This window comes from Neovison vison, chromosome 8 (genome assembly GCF_020171115.1).
Source record: "Neovison vison isolate M4711 chromosome 8, ASM_NN_V1, whole genome shotgun sequence".
Lineage (NCBI taxonomy): Eukaryota > Metazoa > Chordata > Mammalia > Carnivora > Mustelidae > Neogale > Neogale vison.
Window position 1 is genome coordinate 60145198 of NC_058098.1, and position 26507 is coordinate 60171704.

Here is a 26507-nt window from a genome sequence, read left to right on the forward strand (position 1 = left end):
TTTATTTATTTGAGAGAGAGAGAGAGAACACAAGCAAGGGGAGCGGCAGGTAGAGGGAGGGGAGAAGCAGGTTCCCCACTGAGGAAGGAGTCTGATGTGGGACTCGATCCAAGGACCCTGGGATCATGACCTGAGCTCCTGAGCTGAATGCAGAGACTTAACTGACTGAGCCACCCAGGTACCCCATGACTTTGTTTTTTTTTGTTTTTGTTTTTATCTTATTTATTTATTTGTTTGTTTGTTTATTTTAGATCCCTCACATGAGTGAGATCCTACAATATTTGTCCAGAGTAGTGTAAGTGATTCATGAAATTACTTGGATTTATTTTTATGGTTTAAACTGTTTAATTAAATAGGTTCAACACATGAACTATAGCATTTGCTTGGTTTTTCAGAGAAAAGGAGAAGAATCAGTGGCCTTGTCACTTTCTCCCTGGGTGCGGTCCTGTGTGGTGACCATCACAACATGTAGCTTTTGAGTACTTAAAATGTGGCTAGTCTTGAGATGTGCTCTAAGTTTAAAATATACATCAGATTTTTAAGATTTAGTAGAGACTCCCTGTTGACATGACAATAAATTAGATTTGTTGAGTTTTTAAATGAATACAGATAAAAATTAAACTCTGCAGTTTCTTTTTACACTTTTTATCATGACTACCAGGAAGTTCAAAAATACAAGTACGGCTTGAATTATATTTCCATTAGACAACATTGTTCTCCAGCGCTCATGGTTAGTTTTTGCTATTTGGATGTTTGTAGGCTTGTTGAAATATGTTTTCTTCCCTCTGATGAAATAAAAGAAAAAAAAATAAGAGCGTGAAAAGATGGAAAAGAAAACAGAACAGAAACACATTACCTTCATTGATGTTAATCATGCTGTTTTTAAAGAACATTTCTTTGAGACTATAGGAAGTTAGAAAGTGAGAGGAATAACTGAAGGGAGGGGCAGAAGCCACTGAGAACAAAGGAAAAACATTACCCAAGATCCACATTTAGGGGTTTTAATACAAACTCTTCAAAACTTGGTCCAGGGAGGGAATCTCCCTGAGAAAAGTTGTCGTAACTATAGGAATGAGCACAGTCCATTAAAACAGATTCTCTGGGGTTGGCTAGTTTGTATTTTTCACAAACTGACATTACAATTATTCAATGTTCAAAAGAATATGTTTTCATGACTCATCTTCTTATAAGTAAAAAAAAAAAAAATTAAAAACATTATCAGAATCACCTGTATGGGGAATACCATTCATACAGTCCATGAGTTCTCAACCACCTGAGCCGTATCTAATTCAGTTACACAGCTGGTAATTACGTATTTTCAGATATGGTAAGAATGCAGAAAATACCGTATGGGATATTTTTTAGTAGTTCCTGAAAACAGTATAAAAATGAAAAAGAGATGACCCAATAAATGCTACCATAAGAGAGTTTCATTTTGGGGTGCCTGGGTGGCTCAGTCAGTTAAGCATCCAACTCTTGATTTCAGCTCAGGTCATGATCTCAGGGTCATGAGATCGAGCCCTGTGTTGGACTCTGTGCTGGGTGTGGAGTCTGCTTGGGATTCACTTTCTCCCTTTCCCTCAGCCCCTCCCCCCTAATCCCTCTCCCTCTCTCTTTCTTTCTTATCTCTCTTTCTTTCTTCTCTCTCTCTCTCTCAGAAAAAGAGTGTTTCATTTTGTGAAATGCATTTTTCAGGTTTCTTTTCAAGGACAAATGAATAAAGTGATATAATTTGGGGCCCTCTTCACTGAAGGGCTTTGGTGTTGCCCTTAGGTGTGTTATTTTCAAGCACTCTTATTCTAGGGAACATATTTGGTGTTTGCCTGCTAAATTTAAGTTGCATGGAACTTTAACACTTTGCTCCTGAATTAAAAACCCCTTCCTGAGATCTCTTTGAAGAATGGATGTTCTAGATAAAAACTAGTGGATAATACTGGTTTTGCTCTCATTTTGTTCTTTTGAGTGTTTCGTAACTATTCTTTGTGGGTTTATGTAAAAAATGATGATGTCATTGCATCACTAGTCCCAAGCTTACTATTTAAAGTAGCATTTGCCTCTTTTAGACTTTCAGGTATAAGCAAATTGCAGCAGTATGGCTAAAATTATTTCCTAGTAATAACATGGGTCAAAACGTAAAACAACAAGATTATAAATCAGAAATGTCAGTGTTGTGTAGTTGCTGAGAAATAATTACCTTTTTTGTTTTAATGAAAATCTTGTCAGAAAACTGGCACTGAAGGGATGTATGCGGTTCCCTCCCAGCTAGTACTTCTGAGTTGGAGGCCAGCCTTTGGATGCTGGCAGAAGTCAATGCGCCGTTCCCTTTGTCGGGGAGTTTAGTTATGGGAGTCATGGTTTGCTCCTCCAAGAACAGGATAGGTGCCCTAAGGAAAACCTTTTCCTCCTTCACCTCACGTTAACAAACATGAGTGTACTTCTTGGCAGCTGCCCGTTTGGGGCAGTGGGGAGGAAGCTAGCCTGGTGCAACCCCAGAGTCTTGCTCTGTTGGTTTCTTCGGAGCAGGAAAGCCATGAGTCGCTCCCCTTGATGCTCTCGCTTTACTGTGCTCTCCCAATGTGTCTTCTCCCTCTGCTGCCACTTCTCCATCAGTCAGACCTCAGGCCTTTTTTGATGTTCCCAACGGACCTGGCCAAGTGGCCGAGATTCTTTTTCCCACATGCATCCTCACAGTCGAGTCACCTGGGGTCCTTGTAAGTAGGAGCCCAGCTCAGTCAGTAGAGGGAGGCTCTGTGTGAGCGAGGGAAACCCAAACCAAACCACTTTCATTGGCTCACAGGAATCAACTCTTGATGAGGGCTGGTATAGATCTGGCCTTGGGGCTGTGGGGCCCCAGGCCAGAACCACCTTTCTCTCTCGTGTCTCACCTTCTTCTGAGCGATGGCTTCCTTCGGATAGGACAGGCATCTCTAAAACATCAGACAGGGATCACAGACAGATTGGGCCTTACATCACTTCGACTCTTGTCCCTCAAGAGTACAGGGAGTTTTACTCTGCCAGCTCCTGTCAAAAGAAATTTCAGAGGAAGGATTGCGATTCGCTCAGGGAATTGAAGAACTGTGATTGGATCAGACCGTGTCACATGACCAGCCCTGCAGCATGAGAAGTACCAGAAGAAGGAAGTCCGTGTTGCCTACAAGTTAACAAGGAACGTGCAGTGCTTTGTAGTAAAGCAGAGTGAGGGTTGGAGGGTGATAGGCTGAGTTGAAGCTTCAGTGAGGAAGAGCACTGCGCGTTGAGGGTGGCGGGTCAAAGGTGAAAAGCTCTGCTACCTCCGGGGGACCAAACCTCAGGGTGGTGAGAAAGGGGGTAGATGCCAGGTCTTGCCCTGTTTTGTTCTATAGGCAATTGGGAACTCGAAGCTTTGAGCAAAGAGGAGACACCACTGTATTTCTGTTTCGCAGCGAGGACTGGCGTGCCTCCAAAGCTTTCTTATGCCATCCCACAGAAAACTGACAGTGTTTCCCTAGTGCTCTGGGGTAACAGCTGATGGTCATGGCCTCAGGCTTATTGGATGCCCCTAGGGCTGGGGCAGTCACTGTCTGGGCAGGAGGAGAGAGAAGAGCTGCTGGCAACAGGGCGAGGGTGCCTAGGTGAGGGCTTGCCAGGGAAAGAACGTGTGCAGAGTCCTACATGCGAGTCCAGGCAAGAGAAGATGGAAACTGTTCCCAGAACCAAGTCATGGAAATTGGGAGAAGGGAAGCAGAAGATCGGTGGCAAAGTCCTCGCATCTCACACTGGCCCTTATTTTCAGATTTCAGTAAAATTGTCAACATAATCATTCAAGTTTCACCTCTTTTCCCTTATTCATTCTTCCTCCCCTGAACCCTCTGTCTATAACCCTTCTTGCTTTCCTTATCTTGGAGGTATTTAGGAATCACCTGGAAAGGTGGTTGACATACACAGAACCCGAGGCCCCAGCCGGAGATTCTGATTCCATAGGTCTGGGATGGGGCTCAGGCATTTGCATTTTTCCAAGGATTTCTAGTAGTTCTAGAAAAGCCATACTTTTACAAAAGAAACACAAGGCCTTTGCCAACACTCTGCGCTAGAGTCAGTGGACTCTGTGGGCCCCTTGATGCTTTGAGTTTCATTACTCTAGTGACCGTGAATTGTGATTCTGTATGTGTTTTTACTACAGAATCATGACTGCTTTAAGTGTCAGTGAATCTCCTATAAACATTAATTGAATTGAGTTGAAAGCCTATAAAGGAGAAGGGATGAAAAGATGTGGAGAATCCATGAAATGGGCAGGACTATCTCAATAATCAGGCATTTATAATAGTTTAAGTTCATTTTTATGTTTTTGGTATATTAAGAAAGAGGTTCAGTTTTTATGTTTGGATCCTCCCTTAAAAACAAGCCCTGGGGGCCCCTGGGTGACTCAGTCGGTTAAGCGTCCAGCTCTTGATTTTGGCTCAGGTCATGATGTCAGGGTCAAGTTGTGAGATCAAGCCCTGTGTCAGGCTCTGTGCTAGACGTGGAGCTTCCTTAAGATTCCCTCTCTCCCTCTGCCCCTGCCTCCACCCTGCTCGCATGGTCCTGCTCTCTCAAAAAACAAAACAAACAAAAATTTTGTTTGTATTTTCTCGTATGTTAAACTCACTCTCCTCTTGGTTGTTAGGTTTTCTAGAAGAGGCAATCCATGATAGGGCAAATTCATGCCTTGGAATAATTAATTTATCTCCCATGAGTGAATATTTTATTCTGAGAGTATCCAATTCACCCTGAGTCCCCCCAAGACCTGACTTTAATCAATACAGAGAAAGCTTTTTGATTGACCTTTGTCACTGCTAACGCTTGACACTGACTAGTGGAATGTGCTTTCATATCTGGCAAAGTCTTTACCGAGAATATACAGCTACTCTTTGGACTGTGTTTGTCTACAGTTGTGTGTACTTTCTTCAGTTCACACGAAAGAGGTAGAATGGGAGCAGAAGAATTTTGCAACATTCTTCTTATCTGTTTAACTCATATTCCAAGCAGTTCAGATTACAGAAAGCATCATCTAATCTGGGAATGGAAATTGAGATTTGACCCCTTCTGAAAAGAAATGAAAGCACTTGTACTTAGAAACCGAATACACTGAGACATGGCATCACCCTATGTACATAAACACAGACAGGATATATATTTTTTATCTTTACAACCAGAGATCTGCTGCCTCCAACCTGCCTTCAGTTTCTATGCTGGTCCTTTTGCTTCTACAGATCCCAGCCATCTAAATGAAAGGTTCGGGATCTTCATTAAACTAATCTCAGCCAGTATTATTTGACCATGCATCTCGATACCCTGATGTGCAGACAAAACCACGGTAAGCATGGCTGAATGCTAGCCCCACACTTTCAGAGCATACATTCTGGTAGAAGGGACTGAATGTCTACAGAAGAGCGGTTTATGGACCGCCAAGATGGCATCATGGAACAGTACAGAGAAAAGTCTTTGTTGGAATTTTTCTCTTCAGAAATAGTCAAATGACAGATCCTCTAAAGACAAGGTCTGTTTTTCCCTTGGAAGACTCTGCTGAGATAGTATTAGCTGGCGTGAAGTTCTCGTATGCTGTATTTAGCATGACGTAGTGGTGAAGAAAACCTCAATTGCTGGTTTACTGCAAAAACCACTAATTATAGGGCTTTAGCTTCTTGGTCTCTAAATTGGTGATAATCACCATACGTTTAAGTTAAAACGTAACATGAGGTAAGGTAATAACAAAGCAGAAGGCACCAGTGAATTCTACACATACCTTACCTCTATGTGGCCCCACAGAATGGAAGCAGCACCTGTCAAAAGCATAGACACGTTTTGATATACTGTAGGGGCCAAATAGGTGCTACCATGGATTTTGTCAACAAAATGACAGGCCACTGCAAGAAATGAGTGGACTCCAGCCTCTAGGTTCTTGTCCCTCCAAATCTGTTCTCCATAGTTCCTGCAGAGTTCCCTTTCTAGAACTCAGAATCTGGCCATACCACACCACTGTCCCTATGAACAGTTTGTCCATATAGTCATTGATTCAAAACACGCTAATCACCGGCTGGACACTATACTAAACATTGATGATACTTTTTTTCTCCTGAAACTACCAGTTGGATTAGGAAAATAGACATTAATTATATGAGCAAAGATATAATCTCTCACGTTTTCCCTCTAGCCTATGGAATAAAGTGCAAACTCCTGAAGGTAACATATAACAGCTTTATTTGTCATTATCTAGACACTAACTCCTTTCATCCTTGTATCTTAATATTATCATCCCTCTCTTTGGCTACCAAAATCATTCCCCATTGACTGCATATGCCAGCCTGTTTCTTCCTTTCAGGCCTTTGCACATGGCCGTTGCTTCTTCTTCTTCTTTTTTTTTGGCTCACTTCTTCCTGGTTCCTGAGCTCTTCACTTAGCTGTGGAGATGTGACTCAAATGGACCCCCTTCTGGGGCAAAGGTCATGATTTCCTTCCCTGCAATCCCAGTCCCATTTCTGACCCTTGCACTGTTTTGCCACGATGATATCTTTGTGACCCTTTTTCTCTGAGACCTTGAACCCTTAAAAGTAGAAGCTATGTCTTATTTGCTTTTACCTTTCTAGACCCTAGCACAGAACTTGCCCCCGAGTAGATGGTAAGAAAATGTTGGTTGATATTAAATGTCCTTCATAATCATATTAGCCAAATATGGAGACTAGAAAAGAGACGTGCGTGGGAAGAGGGGGAAGACTTAGTGACTTAGGTTCATAGAAATAAGGTCATATTGCAAATCCTAAAGGCCAGTAGTCCTCTATTTGAAGGCTCTTCAGGGTTAAGAAGTCCAATTAGAGGGTACCAGGGTGGCACAGTTGGTTGAGCATCTGACTTATGGTTTTGGCTCAGGTCATCATCTCAGGGTCATGAGTTCTAGTCCCACATTGGGCTCTGTGCTCAGTGCTGAGTCTGCTTCAGATTCTCTCTCCCTTTCTTTTTGCCCCTCCTACATATGTGCTCTCTCTCTCGCTCTCTCACTCAGGTAAATAAACCCTTAAAAAAGAAAAAAAAAAACGTAGAATTTTCTAAAATGTAATGAGTCTCTTTAGGTTATTATTTGATGTGGATATTATCTATCATGTGGGTGTTCAGGCCTGAAATCCTCATGGGTGTCCGTGCTGATGGAAGAGGGACTCTCTCTTCTCTGGAAATGCAGCACTACTGTGATAGCATTTGAACATGAGCCTGCACCCAAGGACACTCCTGGCCAGGCACTTCAGACCCTGTGAGGCTGAGGACAGTCAGACAGCAGCCAACACCATTCTCACCTCATAATTTTCTTGTGCTTCCTTTAGAAAAATGAGGAAGAAGCAAAGTTATGGTGCCAAGACCATCAGCTGTAGATGATGGTTTATGCAGAGGTGGGAGAGAAGGCTTCTATTCTATTCTATTTCTGGGAGACCGTGTTGCATTTGCCTCCCTCGTTGTGTGTACTTGTGATGCTACTGCAGTGAGGGGGTTTGACTTCAGGTCAGAGTATACCATGACAAAAAACCTCTTACAGTGAAAACACCTCCTGGTCTTTGCATGGGTTTGTAGAGGACAGACCAGGGCAGGGACGTTTGGACCTTCTGTTCCCAGCCTGTAGTGTGCATCAATGTCATAGACATCCCCAGGCTTCTTGAACGAGGCACTACCAGATGCTGAGGCCTCTGGTTCCCACCAGGGGCATTCTTCTCCCTCCAGTGTCTCACTGTGCTGGTAGGAAATAGCTTTAAGTTACAGCGAGGTGTCTGGCAGACACGAGCATCACTGCTGGTGTCACATTAAGGACACAAAGCGATGGAAATTGATCCCGTGGACATTCATGCAAAGTTCATTTATTTTTTTTTATTCTTACACCAAAGCTATGTTTTTCAATAATTTCTAAGTAAAATTTTTATTGACTTGATCATATAATGAACTTAAGATTACTTTTCACCTGTATGGTTTACCTTTTACCCAGTGACTGACAGGAACGTAATCTTAGGAGGGAGATGTTTATCTATTCACAAAACCAATATTCTCCAGCCTTTTAAAAATCACTTTTTGAGTGATTAAAAATAATCTGAAGCCAGGAGAGAGAAAGGGATATAGGGGTTGTATGAAAAATGGAGGGATTTCAACTCTGTAGCTGATGTTTTATTTTATATATTTTTTAATTTTTTTAAATTTTTTAAAATTTTTTAAAGATTTCATCTATGTATTTGACAGACAGAGATCACAAGTAGGCAGAGAGGCAAGCAGAGAGAGAGAGAGAGAGAGAGGAGAAAGCAGGCTCCCTGCTGAGCAGAGAGCCCAATGCAGGCCTCGATCTCAGGACCCCGAGATCATGACCTGAGCTGAAGGCAGAGGCTCAAACCACTGAGCCACCCAGGTGCCCCTGTTTTATTAAAAAAAAAAAAAAAAGTATATATATATATATATATATATATAAAGTGATTAGAAAGAACTGGGTAGTGGGTACTTCATTGTTTATTTTCTATATTTGTCTCTAAGCTTAAATGCTTTATAATAAAATCATTTAGAGGCACATTTTGCATGGCATTAGAGAATTTCAGGAAGTAATAGGACCATTAGAATTTGTTTTTGTTACAATGTTTTAGCCTGATAACATTTAAGAAAGGCTCATTAGTTTGTGTTGCTGTATACATCTTTTTTGATAAAACATACTTTGCTTTAGATTGGTAATCAGTTTAGTTGGGCTTTTGCCTTCATTACTTTGTATCGGACAACTCTTACTTTTTGAAGTCTGGTTAAAGAAAAACCGAACTATGAAAGATGAAGATGTTCAGAACCATTTTGAACAAGTGGTTTTTATGGCAATGGGGTCTGGCAAGATGCCCTATGAGGCTCATTCAGAGAGGTGCCACTGTTCTCCTCAGTCGCTCTTGTCTACTGGTGGAGGTTCTAGCCTATCAATTGAGTCAGCAGGACAGAACGTCTGTCAGCTTCCTTCGCCAAGCACATTCAAGCAACTCTGGCCACGATCATTGGGAGACAGGCACTTGGTTGTGGGCACCACCCCAGGGAGGGGAATGCCAGCAATGGTATGATCCACAGAACTCTGGCTCCCAGAGATTCTCTCATCCCTAGACCCTCCTTGCAAGTATATTACCTTACATGGCAGAAGGGACTTTGCAAGTGTGATTACGTTAGTGTCTTGAGATGGGAGATGACACTGGATAAAATCACAAGGATACTGAAGAGAGGACAGTAGGAGGGTCAGCCGTCAGAAGGAGACATGACCAAGGAGGCAGAGTTTGGGATCACGGGTTCCTGAGCCAAAGCAGGTGAGCAGGCTCCAGACAGGAAAAGGAAGGAACTATCTCCCTGAGAGCTTCCAGAAGGCACAAAGCCCTATCAGCCCCTTGATTGTAGCCCAGTGCAAGTGGTTTTTGGCCTGCTGACCTCTGCAAGCATACGATAATGAATCTGCGTCATTGTCACTAAGTTCTGGCTAATTTCTTACCACAGCCATTGGAAACAAATACAAACAAGCTTGTACTTGAGAAAGGCTGAGCAAGGGCTTGGCAGAGGAGTGAGACTTCCTCCCCAGCTGAGGTGACCATGCTCACAGCGCCGGCTTTGAGTCAGACTGCTTGAGTAAAACTCCTGGCACCACCCTTTATTAGCAGTCCTCTTGGATTAGTGGCCTCTGCCTGCCTTTGTTCTCTCATCTGTAAAATGGGAACACTAACAGAACTTGCTTCAGAGGTTTGTAATGAGGTGAACCGACATAATCCACCCAGAGTGCTTACAGAGAACCTGGCGCAGAGCAGGGGAGCTATAAAGGGTGACTTATTACAGAAGCCCTCAGCTATTCAAAGGCCTTGCCATGTGTTTGTGGTTGCTGAATTTTATTAGCTGACTTAATAAGGCACTCTTTCTTTTGGGAACCACGTGAATTATGCATTCCTCCCTCATATAAATCTCAAAGAAGTACCCACTCCTTCTGGGGCCAGTGACATTGTGGCTAAATGCAGGGTTCCTGACCTGGCGGGGGTCTTTGTTTTCTTTTAATAGGGGCACACAGATAAAGAGACATGTTGTGTGTGTGTAAGAAACAGGTATTTTTCTTGCAGGGAAATGGGTTCATGATTACTTGTTTAGGTCTTTACTCAGAGGACCCTTATGTTTGTGTTCTTCTGCCTATCCGTCTGCTCACAGTAGGAAGATTTTCCTAAAAGTAAAGATTTTCCTGAAGTAGCAGAAAACTTCCCAGGGTAAGGAGGACTCCATGCAGTGGTTGGGGGCGGGGTGCGCTTAGGATCATGGTAGCTCTGAAATGAGGAGAATGTGGAAAGCTTCACCGATCGTGACTAGCGACTGGCTTAGAGCACAGTGATCACTCAGTGGAAGGTGGACAGCTCACTCAAATTCTGTCTTCCTTCATTCTAGAATGCCTTCTGATAATGAAGTCATTTGCTTCCTGGTATACATGTCTCTATTTTTTATTTAATTTTTTTCATCATGATACGTATACTCTTTAATCTATTCCCTATTTCCCCCATCCCCCTACCCACCTCCCCTCTGGTAACCACCAGTTTGTCCTCTAGAGTTAAGAGTCTGTTTCTTGGTTTTTCTCTTTTTCTCTCTTTTCCCCCCCTTTGCTTATGTGTTTCTTAAATTCCACACAGGAGTGAAACTATATGCTATTTGTCTTTCTCTGACTTATTTTGTTTAGCATTATACTCTCTAGCGCAGTCCATGTTATTGCAAATGGCAAGATTTCATTCTTTTTATGGTTGAATAATATTCTATTGTTTGTATCTGCCACATTTTCCTTATCCATTCATCAATTGATGGACACTGGGGCTGCTTCCATATTTTGGCTATTATAAATAATGCTGCTATAAACATAGGGGAGCATGTATCCCTTTGAAATAGTGTTTTTGTATTTTGGGGGTAAATACCCACTAGTGCAATCCCTAGGTCATAGAGTAGCTCTATTTTTAACGTTTTGAAGAACCCCCATACTATTTTCTAGAATGGCTGCACCAATTTGCATTCCCACCAACAGCTCAGGAGGGTTCCCCTTTCTCCACATCTTCTCCAACACTAGTTGTTTCTTACGGTTTTGATATTAACTGGTGTGAGGTGGTATCTCTCTGTGGTTTTGATTTGCATTTCCCTGATTATCAGTCATGTTGAGCATCTTTTCATGTGCCTATTGGCCTTCTGTATGATGTCTATTCATGTCTTGCTCACATTTTTTAAAAGATTTTTTTATTTATCTGACATAAAGAGAGAGTGAAAGAGAGCATGAGAGAGGAGAAGGTCAGAGGGAAGAAGCAGACTCCCCATAGAGCTGGGAGCCCGATGCGGGACTCGATCCCAGGACTCCGGGATCATGACCTGAGCCGAAGGCAGTCACCTAACCAACTGAGCCACCTAGGCACCCAATTGCTCACATTTTTTAATTGGATTACTTGTTTTCTGGGTATTGAGTTGTATATGTTCTTTGTATATTTTGGATACTAACCCTTTATTAGATATGTCATTGGATATGTCATTTCCCAATCAGTAGGTTGTCCTTTGGTTTTGTTGATTGAATTCTTCATTGTGCAGAGAACTTGTTATTCTGATGAAGTCCCAAAGCCTTTCTTTTATTTTTTTATTATTATTATTTTTTTGCTTGTATTTCCCTTGCCTTAGGAAACATGTCTAGAAAAATGTTACTACAGCTGGTGTCTAGTATCGGTGTCTCTTTAGATGGAACTTAGGATGAGCTGTCACCAAGCCTATACTGACTTTCCCTTTGTAGGTGGCATTTGAGGTGGGCAGGGGTAACATTTCAGAAAGAGAGGAGCGTATGCCCACAGGAAGGCAAGAAGATAGGAAAGAGCAGGGAAATTATAGACAGGCAAGGCATATGGTATATGCTGGCTAGAGATGGGATAAGAGATGAAACTGGATTTGTCCACTGAGTGAAGAGTGTAAAGATTTTCAGACGTCCAACCTAGGAGCACGGACTTGACCCTGAGGGCCCTTCCCTTACCAGAGTGTGCACAGGTACTCTATTAAAATAATTTCCGTCAGAGAGGAAATCAAGCTCTGTGGTCCCAGAGTTTTGAAGATACTGGGGGAATAGGAAAAAGGGTTTCTGTTCTCTAGGTGAACTCAGAGCCTATAACTATGTTGTGAATTTTCCAGAGGTGGAACTAAGGCATTGGCATAAAGGAAGAGTAAGTGGGTCCAAGAGATACTCGGGATGAGGAGGAGAAAATAATTGGCGACCAATGAGATAGCGGGGTGGGGGATACGGAGGAGGTGTGGCAGGGAGAAAAGGCCAAGGAGACTACAGTTTCAAGGTTAGCATTTTAGGGGCTAACTAGAGCGATAGAGAAGATGAAACTGGTTTTACAGGAGGAGAGCAGGTTTTGTATATATTGCGGACCTGTTCTATTTGTGATGCTAGCAGGTGCCGATGCCCTACAATGGACTACAAAGCTGGGCAGAGCTGAGAAGTTCCAGCCATAGGTATTGATGAGGTCTTTCAGAGACAGTGGGGTTCCAACGATGCAGATCACATTCACTTATACCAATCCATCAGTGAGGTTACAGTGATGGGCAGAAGGGTTGAGTCATGACTTAGCTCTTAAGCGCAGACTCTTCTATTTGGATTAGGGTCATTGTCGTGTTTAAATAGAAGTTGTATCTCTCCTTGCAGAATCACTGCTTGTGCAATGACTATGAATAAGTATGTGGAAGAAAATGTATCTCAGAAGTCGTACACCACCATCAAGTATTTCATGAAGATGCTGAGCAGCGTCAGCGAGACCCTGATCTTCATCTTCATGGGCGTGTCCACCGTCGGGAAGAACCATGAGTGGAACTGGGCCTTCGTGTGCTTCACTCTTGCCTTCTGTCTGATCTGGCGAGCCCTGGGTAATGGTGCTTGTTTCCCGAAGGAACACCCGACAACACTCACTAGAAGAACGGGGCTTGCTTCTTCTCGTCCCTCCCCTCGGCTGCTGGCTACTTCATCTGCTGCTACTGCTGCTTCCTCTCCCTCTCCCTCACCTCTCCCCCACTCCTCATGGATTCTGTTCATCCCCAAGTACCTTCATGACTTTGCTGTAAGTCACACTGACCTCTCTTGGCCTCCCTGAGTTCCCATTTCCCCCTGTTACCCTGGAAAACAAACACCCGTGAGCAGAGGAAAAGGGGAGAGACTGCGGGGCTCATTAGACACCTCGCCCTGTCACAGAAGCGCAGAGAATGAGTCTTCCTGGTTTCACATTCTGGCCTCACACACTCTGTTTTCTTTGGTTTTGCTTTTCGTTCTCAGGTGTCTTTGTCCTGACTCAGGTCATTAATTGGTTCCGGACGATTCCCCTGACCTTTAAGGATCAGTTCATCATTGCCTACGGCGGGCTCCGAGGTGCCATCTGCTTTGCGCTCGTGTTTCTCCTCCCTGCTGCTGTGTTTCCTCGGAAAAAGCTGTTCATTACAGCTGCAATCGTTGTCATATTCTTTACTGTCTTCATCCTGGTGAGTAAGCTTCTCTCTCTCGGCAGAGTCTCTCCGGTTACCGAGAGGAGGCAAGATCTTTCAGGCTCCCGCAACAAACTCCTTTCACAGGAGGCCAAGTGGCTAACGTGTGTCGTGGCTTTGGTAGTCATGATGTTTGGGAAAATGCTGCTTCCTGGTGTCACCTGATTGTGCAAGGGCCCAAGAGAATCCAATCTAGTCACTTGGCTCACATGCAGGAATTCTTATTTAAGGAAACTCAGCTTAGTGATCTAAGCTTACTAGTGGAAACTAATGAACCGAGCTTGCTAATCCTTGTCATTTATGTCACTCCCTGACCTAGTAAATATACTCATTACATGCTACTTGTGTAATGACCTTCCAGCAGCAATTTGACATTAGTTGACGGCATAGTAGTGTGTCCCTTGAAATGGTGGGGATGTGTGACTACATGCTTAGTATTGTGAGGCAGGAAGTGTGGTGAGAAGAACACGGGTTTGGGTCTTTAGCTATCAGTCTCTTTAAGTGACTAAACCAGCCCTAAGAGATTCTATTTTGCAGATACCCATTTAGTAAATACATATTAGGCTCCCGCTATGTGCTGGACAGTGCTCTAGGGGCTTGGGATCTGTGAGTGAACAAAAGGCAGAAATATCCCTGTGCTAGCGAACTTACATCCCAGAGGGGATGGCAGATACTGGACACTAGACATGCGGAGTGAGTAAATTATAGAGTATATAAAGTGAAAAGTGCTGTGTTTCAAGAAGCAGAGTAGTGAGTGGGGGGAGCTGCACTTCTAAATAGAATTGTCATAGAAAGCAATGGAGAAAAAACGACATTTGAGTAAAAGCTTGTGGGGGATAGTGAAGGAGTTAGCTAAGCCGAAGAACATTACAGACTGATAGGACCAAAGGTATGTAGGCAATATGTTCCTGGCCAGTGTGGCTGGAGGGATGGGGATAAACACGGTGAGGGAGACTCTGGGGTCCTCAACAGGATAAGGCCACATGGGCCCATGTAGGGGCTGGCTCTTCAAGTGGAAGGGAAGCCACTGGGTTCTGTGTAGGAGCGTGATGTGTTTTGACCGACTTTGTAAAAGGATCACCTTGGACACTGAAGAACAGTCTGCTAAGAGGACAGGACAGACATGGAAAATGTAGTGCAGAGGCCAATGTAGCCACCAAGCAAAATGGGTCCCGAGAAGGACTGAGATTCTCAAATCCATCATGAAGGTGGAACCTACAGGATCCCCAATGGGGTAGATGTGGGTGTGAGGGAAAGAGCCATCCCGGAGGACTCCAGAGCTTCTGGTCCAAGCTGCTGGGAGGACAGACTTCCTCTCACATGATAAGGGAAGTGTGTAGTTGGAGAGGATGGGACTTGGTTTACTAGCATGGCCGGTTAGGGGTGCCAATTAGACCTACAAGCAAAGGGATGAGTGGGAGGCAAGGTACTGGGTCTGGAATTCAGGAGGAAGTCGAGAGCTGGCGTTTGAGGTGCTGAAACTGGACAGGATGGTCAAGGGAGTGAATATACATCCAAGAAGCCAGTACACAGGACCAGGAACTGGTATCTAGGGCAGCCCAAACTTAAGACACTGGGGAGAAGAGGAAGGCAGCCAGGGAGCCTGAGGGCAAGTTTTGATGACAAAGGGGGAAAACTGGGAGGTACTTTTTATTTATTTATTTTTGTTTATTTTTAAGGGGTACTTTTTATTTACTTATTCTTTGTTTTAAAGATTTATTTATTTATTTGACAGAGAGAGAGATGGGGACTGGGGGAGGGACAGAGAGGGTGGGAGAGGGACAGACCCCTCACTGAGCGTAGAACCAGATGCAGGGATCCGTGATCCTGAGATCACTGCTTGAGCCAAACAAAACCAAGAGGCAGGTGATAACGGACAGTGCCATCCAGACTCCCCTTTAGGAGGTACTTTAAAAAGAAAATTTATTTAATAGTTCATCACAGAATGCTTTCTAGTTGCCTGACTCTTGTCTAAACTCTTTTTATATTATCTCATTTAATCCTCATAACAACTCTATGGCACAGAACTCTAGGAGTCACTGTTATTATTCCCATATTACAGATGAGGACACTGAGGCCCTGAGCCTGCGCTTCAGTGCCTTTCCCAAGCCTACACAGATAGTAAAAAGTGAAACAGGAACCAGTTTGGTGTTAACTGTAAATAAATTGCATAGTAAGAGTTCAATATTGTAACTCACTGTGCTCCTTCTCCTTCTGCTGATCAGTTCCCCAAAAAGCAGTTCATCCTTCATCCATTGACACCTCCCTGGGCTGGGGACAGTGGGTTGTCCTGTGTGAGGAATCCAGGAGAAGAATGCCTCGGGAGCCCCTGTCCTAAGTCAAGAAGTGGCCACTTCTTTGTCGTCTTTGAAACCAGCACCTTCCTGCTGCTGGTACTCATCAGTGATGGCTATCTTGTGTCAGGCACTCAGACAAGACCTCTTCTGTATGAGTTATCTCATTTCATCCTCACCACACACCTTTGAGAATGAGCCCCATGAGGCTGAAACAGAGAAAGGAGACAGACCCAAGGGCACACGTAAGTGAGTGACAGAAGCTGAACTTGAGCTTAGGACTCTGACCCACAGACCAGCTGAGACCGACTGACCTCTGTTGACTTCACTCAGAAGACATTGTTGACCAGGTCGTGCTTAGTAATAGCTTCAGCTAAAGTAATACATGCTAGTTTTGGTTCAAATATCCCATGGACTTATACTTTGGGAGATACCTGGGTGTAGAGGAGAAGTGAATGCCCTTTCCTTTATCTTTTTACTAGAGTGTTTATAGGAGCCTTGTAAAAAGTCATCCAATTTGCTACTCCCACACTTCACCTGAGGCAAAATGGCACATTGAATTCATTTTGCCTCGAGCCTTTTAATCTCTCAGGAGCATCCTAGGGCATCAGGCTTGAGGGGAAAAGTCAGGTGGGGGTGAATGACTCAACCGCTTCTCCTAGGCCAGCTGCCCTGTCCTTTAGCACTCCCCACGAGCCCTGCCAAGGTTTAGTCAGTGCCCCGGACTCCTCCGTGCTCTCAGAACTGAAGGTGTCAAATACAAAAATAGAACCGTGTCAGTCTAGTGTAACTAGGAACTGGGTCATTTGGAGAGGAATATATCAGCGGCCATTTATCCACCCAAGTGTATCTGCGGGGCAGAAGTAACCCCCTCCCCCAACCTCATGGACACATGGGCATTTGTAAAACCCAGTAAAAATGACTAAATAGGAAGATGTAATTCAGGAGAGGACGTACAAAAGGCAAGCTCAAATTTTTCAGTCAGTGTATTCAACAGACAGAAAATTACGTTTCTACAATCAGATGAAAACATAGCATAGGAAAAAGGAAAGTATTGCAGAAAGGTATACTATTACTCAATGAATGTGTGCATAGGTGATTAATACAGAGTCTCTTTATTATACTCCTATCTTGGCTTTTGGGAATTGTAAAGTGACCAAAAGATATAGGTGAAATTTGGATTCCTCATCTTCAGGCCTGCACACCCACTTGGAAAGAATAGCGTGATTAGCTATATTTAACAGAATTTTTGATGTCACAAATGAAAAAAGACAGAAGCCGCAAACAGAATATCTTAGACTTATTGGCTATATTTGGTATTATAAGCATATCGTATTAACCCTTCAGAGATTTTGGGGGGGTCAGTATTCAGAGTGTGTAACCATACCCCCCCAGGCGGTCTTCTCTTTCGATTAGGTTGAAGGATAACCTGGCGAAACTCTCTGATGCCTGTGGGGAAGAAGAATTTCTGTAGTTCCATTCATACTATAATCTTCCTGTCACTGTTGTCTGTCCCACCCTTTTGTGGGCATAGATTGGAGACTAATCTGGCTCTTATGAGACTCTGGGTTATGAATACACACGTGCACACCCACACAAACACAAACACACACTCCCTTCGAAAAGGATATTTTTTTTTTCAGAATACATCAATAATTAAGGAACTCAGGGAAAGAAGCATGAAAGAAAATACTTCATGGGTTATGAACAGAGTAGAAATAATTAATCATAATCTATGCATAACATTTTGTCTTCTGATTAAGGGCTATGCATTCTTTTTCAAGTGACAGATTTTATTTTGATGGTTCTATCATTAAATGTCTAAATGTCTTTTCCCCTTATTTCAGTATTTCTTGTACAATGAACTCTCTTATCCCTAATACTTTTGAGTTAGTACTATCTTCTAAAATAGCATTCCATGTGACATATGGTTTATCATTGGAAACCTAGACTTATAATGAGAATTTTAACATTCATTGAATCATGCAGATAATTAAGAAAGTAGCCTCTTGATGAAACATATTAACATGTTAGCAGAATACAGTCTTGCTTGTGGAATACTGAATGAGTAAATGATTCTGATTCCTTGGGCATGTGAATTCATTTTCTTTTAGATAACTTTGGTAATGTTATATAAAACATAAGCTTTTATTTTAAAATTATATTCAAGGGATGCCTAGATGGCTCAGTCGGTTAAGTGGCTGCCTTCAGCTCAGGTCATGATCTGAGCATCCTGGGATCGAGTCCCACATCAGGCTCCTTGCTCTGAGGGAGCCTGCTTCTCCCTCTGCCTCTGCCTGCCACTCTGCCTGCCTGTACTCTCTCTCTCTCTCTGACAAATAAATAAATAAAATCTTAAAAAATAAAATAAAATTATATTCAAGATTGCGGGCAAGGTAGAGTACCATAGTAGAAAGCACAGACACTGGAGTAAAGCTGTCCTGGGCTGAGATTCTGGCTGATATTCTGGTAGTTATTATCCCAGAACAGCCTCTGTGAGCTTCTGTGGATCCAGAAAATGGTACCTGCCTCCCAGGCAGTAGAGAGGAAATTGGTATGTAAACATAGTATTTGATGATTTAACCTGATGATTTGCTATGTTTTAATTATGAAATTAAGTAAAATGGTAGTAGAAGAAAGAAAAATAATGCCCTTCACTGTACGTTTCTTTTCTTTGAAAAGAAAAATGATTGCAGAACTATCTAACAATCTGGTTATTATTTATTTATTTATTATAGAGCAGACCCTCTGAATTCTGAAAATCCATTCAGTGGTTATCTAGAAGCCCATTGGTAGCAAGGTTGATTGGAATTCATGACAGGACAATCTTTTTGTGCCTCTACTGCAGATCCATGCTGTATCTATCGTGAGTCATTGTCCAGAACTGGAAGCATCTGGGATTTTACCTTATTTGCAAGTTAACAAGTTTAACTTGGCTGTAGAATTTCGAAGGATGCTTGCAGAAGACACCTGACCCCTGCTTCATGGACAAAGGGCTTTATTACTCATGGCCAAAGTAGTAGCCAGAGCTTCCCGTTCACTTGTGTCAGCATTCCAAACACCCCAGGTTCCCCCATGGAGGACCCAGGATAGATGTCCCTGCATGCAATGGGCTGCATTCCAGGATACAGGCACTGAGTGGGAGGATCTCTCGATCTTTGTCTTGAGGGTGACATTGCCTCCTCTCTCGATGCTGCTTGTTGCAAATACAGCCCTGGAAATGGCCTGGGTCAAGGTGGTTGAGGCCCTGCATCATGGGCACCACCTGGAAGAGTGTGTGGGACCCTCAGGACTCAGGGTGGATTGGCCTTTCCCAATAATCAAATTCCTCTGGGGGCATCTGGGTGGCTCAGTCGGTGAAAAATCTGACTCTTGATTTCAGCTCAGGTCATATCTCAAGGTCATGAGTTCGAGCCCTATGTGGGGCTCTGTGCTAGGTGTGGAGCCTCCTTAAGATTCCTCTCTCCCTCTCCTCTGCCCTTCCCCACCAATAAATAATAAAAATTGAAAAAAAATAAGGTCTGCTGACTCAGCCTGTTGAACTGGGGCGATGATGACAACTATTTTATAGACATTGTACTTCAGTTTGTTAAAGGAATGGTCATGTTTAAGATACATATATAGTGCAACAATGACACATTCCTATATTTAATTAACATATACCATTACTAAGCAAATGAATTAGCAAAAGTTCATTCTGGTCTTACAATAAAATGAGCAAGATGATTAAGATTTTTTAAGATAAAAAATGTAGATGGATAATTTAGAATCTGAGAGAAAGCAATATTTTAGTTGTAAGGGTTTGCGACTGAGCAAGTAGGTAAAAGAAGGTGATGTTTAATTTAGTATTAGGGGAGTATTGGGTTTGAAGGATGGGGATCAGGTGTTTGGTTTTGGTCACATATATCTTGGAAGGCCTATTGCCTATTAGACATCCACATGGAGTTATTGACTAGGCAATTGTATGTATGGGTCTAGAATTTATGGGAGAAACCAGAGTGGGAAGTAGAAATTTGAGCACAGAGAGAGTATAGAGGAGGCATGCTAATACCAAGACGTCCAAGAAGTGCTCAGGATCCAGCCAAGGAGAATGAAAAAGGTGAATAGTAAAATGGGAGAAACATCAAGAGGGGCTCATCCACACAAGTGAAGAAAGTATCTAGGAAGGAGAGGGTTCTAGCAACTGTGACAAATGTGGTGCGTAGTCAGGCCAGGTGGGAGCAGAGAGCAGGCTATTGGATGCAGCAAGTCCCTGATGAGTGGATCTACTCACAAGAGGGCTGGGTCAGGGGGCATGGGAACTCTAATCGCCAGGATTCCAGGGAGAAGGATAGAGACGAGATGGCGAGAAGGAGGCAAGTCTGCTGAGGCCTGGGAGAGGAAGGGGGTGATAGTGGGAGGGGAATGTGTGCCAGAGGAGGGCTTTTATTTGTTTTTCAAAGATGGGAGCCATAGCAGCGTGCCTGAATGCTGGTGGGACGGTAGAGAGAAACACTGATAGCACAGTGAAGAGAGAGACGTGCTTTAGGGGAAGAGATGGACCTCTGACAGCCAGTTGCTGTGCAGTGTGGCTAAGTCTGGAAATAAAGATACACAGAGCCAGGAGGCTGTGGCATGAAGAGCGTGAGCACCGCCGAGAACACTTTTATGGTTCTTGACCACTTACCCATTCAGAGCTACACATTGCATGGGCAGCCGGGCTCATGATCTCTGTGATCAAGTTTGTACCGGGAGCGAGCCTTACAGAGGATATAGGATAACAGAGCAATGAGCGTGACTTCTTGTTGTTGTTGTTGTTGTTAGCGAGTTTCTTTACATTTTCCTGGACATTGTCTACTTAATCAGCAGAGAAATGTAAGGCAGCTCCTCCCATCTCTCCGTGTGCGTGCGTGTGTGTGTGTGTGTGTAAATTTTAATTAAAAACAAAAAACAAACAAAGAAAACCAAGAAATCATTTTCTTCCAAAAGCTCAAACCAAAAGAACGCTCCTGACTTTGTCAGACCAGCAGTTGTTTTTTTGGTGCTTCATGTTGCTGGGAGCAAAAGCAGGCAGGGCCGGTGGAGACAGAGGTGGCACAAGGTGGAAAAAACAGAGCTCTCCTGGCTGTCCTCCCGTTCATGCCTGCTGTTAAACCATTCCCTTCCTTAGGTCTGGCCCCGAGGTATTGTGCGTGTTGTGCCAAAGCCAAAGTGAATGGGTGAACCTGTCGCTTGTCCTTTGCAAACATGGTTTTCGGTGATTTGTTGGAAAACAAAGGCATTTCTTTATTGTTTTAACCTACGGAGATGGTAACAAGCTATTTTTCTAAGGCTTATCAGGTTGCTTTCCCACGTGACCTAAACTGGAAATTCTGCAATGTGGTTAAAATAAGGTACCTTCTCAAAGGTTAGCTGTTATTTTTTGTTTTTGCTTGTGTTTTTCCTTTATTTCTCCCAACCCAAGACCCAGGGCTCCTAGAGGATAGCGTCCAGCTTGGGGAACTTAATATGACATTCACCACGTACTCTGTCTCCAAAATAGATGGGTTGAGGAAGGAAGGAAGAAGGGAGGGAGAGGAACCCATCAAATCATTCCTGTTGACATGACATGACAACTGCAAATACTTCAAAGAGCAAATAGGGGACTCTGAAGGCAGCTGTTTAAGTAGAGGTTGTTCAAAGACAGTGTCCATGACCCGTTGCATATAACCAATACATTTTATTAGTTATAAACTACACTATGTGGTATTTTTAGAAACAGGAGTTGCACTAGGAACCAGGCCATGCTCGCTTCTGTAGCTGATCAGTTTTAATTTATGACAGCGCACTAGCTTCTAGATTATCTGTCCAGGGGAAGCACTCAACATCTGTACTAGCGCATGTGTCCTGTCTTTATTTTAAGTCCTGTATTTACAACTGCTGGGCCCTCACATTTTTATTCTTACTAAAGGATACGGATGGGGAAAAAAACCCATGCAAAACAACAGTTAGCGTCCTTAGAACATTGCACTGATTTTGTTGACTTTTTTTTTTTTTTTTTTCCTGGAGCATTTATTAAATCTGGGGCTTCGTGGAATCTGGAGTTCAGTGGAATCACCCATCAACATAAACAATGCTTACACCCATTTTCATTTACATAAGTTAAAAATTACGGGATACATGTTAATTGGAAAACTGTTTAGTACCTCCTGTGTGATTTCAAAGTGACAGACTAAAAGGCCAATAAGACATAAGGTGTGTCTTCTGCCAAATTTGGTCAAAATCAATTCACACTCCAGAAAGTTGAGGTTAAGCTTAAAAAATTCCCAAAGCCGGATTGATGGAACAGTGAATGACCACCTTTAAAAAGTGAATGTGTGTGTCACAGTTTATATAATCAAAAGCATTTTCAAATAAAGGCATGCAGAAAAGCGAGACGAAATCAAATGTGTGGCAGGGAACGTATCTCAGTATACCCATCCCTTCCCCACTGCCCCCAATCCTCTTACCACCCGCACGCCATGTGCTCCCCACGCCAAGAAGGGCCGGCCATCTGCCTGCCACGCAGGAGTATCGGGATCTTCTTGGCCCCATGTTCTCATCCCCTCCTCCCTTGGCCTATTTTAGTGTTCGTGTCCCGTAATTTTAAGTATATTAGCTGATTGCTTGTTTTATAATTTTTTTAATTTTTTATTTTTTATAAACATATGATATATTTTTATCCCCAGGGATACAGGTCTGTGATTGTTTGTTTTGATATCTAAGTTCTACTATAATTCTTCTTTTTCTAAATTTTTCTGACTAATATAGAGCTGACTTTTCTAGTTCTGTTAACAAAAATCCTTTTGGAATATGGTATTGAAATGGTATTGCATGTACTGAGATAAAATTGTCAACATAATATTGTTATGGAATCCCATTATAGTTCTTCTTGTGAAGGTTTTATGCATTTCATGATAGGATTACATATTATATATTGTGTATTATGTGTGTTATATATATGTGTATTATTGTATATTATATATACATGGATAGAGTGTATAAGTTTATTGTATATTATATATTGTATATCATATATATTATATATACATGGATTATATATATTATATATACATGGATAGAGTATATAAGTACATATATTTAATGTGTGTATAGTATATATATTTTATATATTATTATATATTAGTACACACTAATATATTTTCCCTCTCATGTAGGTATTTATTCTCTTTCTTTTTTAAAATTTTTGGGGTGCCTGGGTGGCTCAGTGGGTTAAGCCGCTGCCTTCGGCTCGGGTCATGATCTCAGGGTCCTGGGATTGAGTCCCGCATCGGGCTCTCTGCTCAGCGGGGAGCCTGCTTCCTCCTCTCTCTCTCTGCCTGCCTCTCTGCCTACTTGTGATCTCTCTCTGTCAAATAAATAAATAAAATATTTTAAAAAATAAATAAATAAAATTAAAATTTTTTTAAATTTTAAAATTTTTAAAAATTAAGTTAACATTAAGTTTTTTTTTTATTAAGTTGACATTATATCTAATCACTTTATTAAACTTTCTTGGTATTTTTAAATGAAAAAGGGATTATCTTAGATATTTTAGTACAAAAACTAGATCATTCATGAGCAACAAAAATCTCCTTATTTCAATTTTAGTATCTATACTTCTACCTCTCTGTCTCTTATTTAACTGACTGGGACATGCAGAACTGTGTCATATAGCAGATAAAGAGTATCCTTGTGTTATTTCCAGTTCTAATGGAAAGGCTTTTAATGTTTAATTATTAAGTCAGATGTTCACTGTAGATTTCTGGCAGATGTCTTTTTTATCATGTTAAGGAAATTTTTTCTTCTTAGGTTACTAAATAGCTAAGGTTCTCCATTTTCCAAGTTGACAAATATGCCCCAAATCCTCCGTACCCTTTCTCGCTGCTGGTTCTTTACTCGTGGTTGATCCCCGCTATGATATGCTTCCACCATGTTCATTGTTCCCTCTCTATGAGGCCTTTCTGGGCTGACTTCCTGTGTATCTCTCATTCTTCCTTTAGTGTACTCTGTAACTGTTTTTGGCCTATCCTTCTCCCTTTAAAACTACAAAGTCCTACCACTGAGGGCTTTAGTTACTTATCTTTGTATCCTAAATGCCAAGACCCCAACACGTGTGCCACAAAAGTACCATGAAAATGGCTTTAATAAATTAATGAATGTAAGAATTATTGAAAAGTTTCCTGTGGATAATGAAAGTAGGTGATTCCTTTGACTTGGATAATACTTTATTAATTCTTGGAATTTCTTTCTTTCTCTCTTTCTTAGAATTACTTAGAATTAGTTTGCAATTTCTTGAACACTATCCATTGTTTGGTTTCTAATAGCACATGTTGGGACATGGCCCTCTGAAAATATGCCAGTTACTGGAGAGGAGGAAAAATGAATGAAATATTACATATACTGTATTAAATCTTTTTTTTTTTTTTAAAGATTTTATTTATTTATTTGTCAGAGACAGAGGGAGAGAACGAGTGAGCACAGGCAGACAGAGAGGCAGGCAGAGTCAGAGGGAGAAGCAGGCTCTCTGCCGAGCAAGGAGCCTGGTGTGGGACTCGATCCCAGGACCCTGGGATCATGACCTGAGCCGAAGGCAGCTGCTTAACCAACTGAGCCACCCAGGCGTCCCTATACTGTATTAAATCTTGAGAGGAGGATATCTTTTGTTGGCTATCAAAGCTTAGAAGAATAAAAGTTATTCTTAAATTTTTCACTTAACTTTATAAGAAGATACACTTTTTTTCCTCCCTGTGCAGGGAATTACTATCCGACCACTAGTGGAATTTCTCGATGTTAAGAGGTCTAATAAGAAACAACAAGCTGTCAGTGAAGAAATCCATTGCAGGGTAAGTGTTAATGTAGTAATCATGATTTAAATGATAAAAGAAAAACTTGTTGTGTTCAGCCGACAGCTTGACATTCTGGTGCTCATTTCTTGAAGGAGAGAGAAATGGCAGAGGGTAAAAGGGAGAGGGCCAAAGAGGGCATGAGTTGGGGGTGTGAGCACAGCCCCATAGTGGCTTCTCCAGATTAACCTGCTAGACCTCGGGTACCTGGGTGGCTCAGTGGTTTAAAGCCTCTGCCTTCAGCTCAGGTCATGATCCCAGGGTCCTGGGATTGAGCCCCACATTGGGCTCTCTGCTCAGCAGGGAGCCTGCTTCTCCCTCTCTCTCTCTGCCTGCCTCTCTGCCTATTTGTAATCTCTGCCTGTCAAATAAAATAAATAAAATCTTTAAAAAAAAAAAAAACCTGCTAGACCTCCTGGGAATGGGAGAACAAGGAATCCCTCTGGTTACTTCCTTCAGTCTGAAAATGTTTCTATTTGAAAATTATCACCATATTTTATATTTTCCAAAATTATGAATAGACTATTATGATGAGAAAAATAACCTGAGAATTGCTTATTATTGATATAGTAAAATCAATGTATTTGGAGAGGAATCATTGTTTCATTGCTTCTCATGAAAACAAAATGGAACAAACAAACAAAAACCCAACAATAGAAGAAAAGCAAAAATGGTCAGGGTCTTTGAAATTTAGGCATGATGTAAGTAGAATGTAAATTACTCATTTCAGGTAATAATCAGTAGCCTACTTTTTCTGTTTCAGTTTTTTGATCATGTGAAGACTGGGATTGAAGATGTTTGTGGACATTGGGGTCACAACTTCTGGAGAGACAAGTAAGAAGGTCTTATGCCATTATATTAGGAAGGGGCTCTGGCTCACTCTGGAGGCAGGACTTACTGACCTGTGTTATTTTTCAGAGCTGCGAGTCTGTCCTGTGTTGTTCCATAGTATGTCCTATTTTTTAGTATATGTGCTGCCGAAGCGAGCACCATAGTATGTCCTTTAAGATAAAGTTCAGCAATCACAAAAACCTGGAGCAAAATAGAAGCTTATCTTGCCCTTCTGTAAAAAGCCAGACCTCTGTGGCAATGTAGTTGTAATAGGTGAGCTTTGCTCCACGGACTTGTCATGGTCCCAGGATGCTTCTGTCCTGGTGAATCTGCAAACAATTTCCATTTTCAAGGTTGCCTCTTGGACCAGAATGGCTGCTCCAGCATTAGCCATCATGCACACATTCCAGGCTGCAAGTAGGAAGAAAGATAATGAAGAGACAAAGAATATGTACTACTGGTTTCCTCCTAACTGGAGTTACCGGAAGCTTTCACACAATTCTTCCAGTTACACATATGGCCTGGCCTTCTGTGACAGGCACTCAGTCAGGCAGGCCTTTCTCACAACAAGGGACACTGAGATATACAGCCTATTTGGTGAAAAACTGAGGGTTCCATTACTGTTTGTGGTCCTGCATATGTTGAGGGGCTTTGTCAAATGCAGAGCTTTGGAGCTCCTGATGATATACTTAGACTAACATGTATTTTACAAACAAACTTTAAATACAGGTATTGTAACAAATAGAAGTGACAAATTTTTTTTTAGAAGTAAGTATTTTTAAAGCTGCACTTCTATGAAAGATTATGTGCACTTATATAAATGTGTCTATCTATTTCTGTTTTTTTTTTTCCCCTTTAATTTTAAAGGCTTTGTGATGTCTCCCTTCAAGGTTCTTTTTTTTTTTTTTTTAAGATTTTATTTCTTTGAGAGAGAACACACGAGTGAGCATGGGGAGGGGCAGAGGGAGAGAGAAAGAATCACAGGCAGACTCTGCACTGAGCACAGAGCTCCATGTGGAGCTCGATC

At 42.1% G+C, this 26507-nt stretch overlaps 1 protein-coding gene across 1 annotated transcript in view; it reads left to right on the plus strand.

Annotated features, from left to right (window-relative positions):
* Nucleotides 1-26507, plus strand: part of SLC9A2 (solute carrier family 9 member A2) — a 98556-nt gene that overhangs the window by 50375 nt on the left and 21674 nt on the right. The window contains exons 4-7 of the mRNA XM_044263761.1: nucleotides 12686-12903; nucleotides 13307-13509; nucleotides 24560-24649; nucleotides 25413-25483. Coding sequence (XP_044119696.1) covers nucleotides 12686-12903; nucleotides 13307-13509; nucleotides 24560-24649; nucleotides 25413-25483 — 582 coding nt within the window. The remainder of the gene's footprint in view (nucleotides 1-12685; nucleotides 12904-13306; nucleotides 13510-24559; nucleotides 24650-25412; nucleotides 25484-26507) is intronic.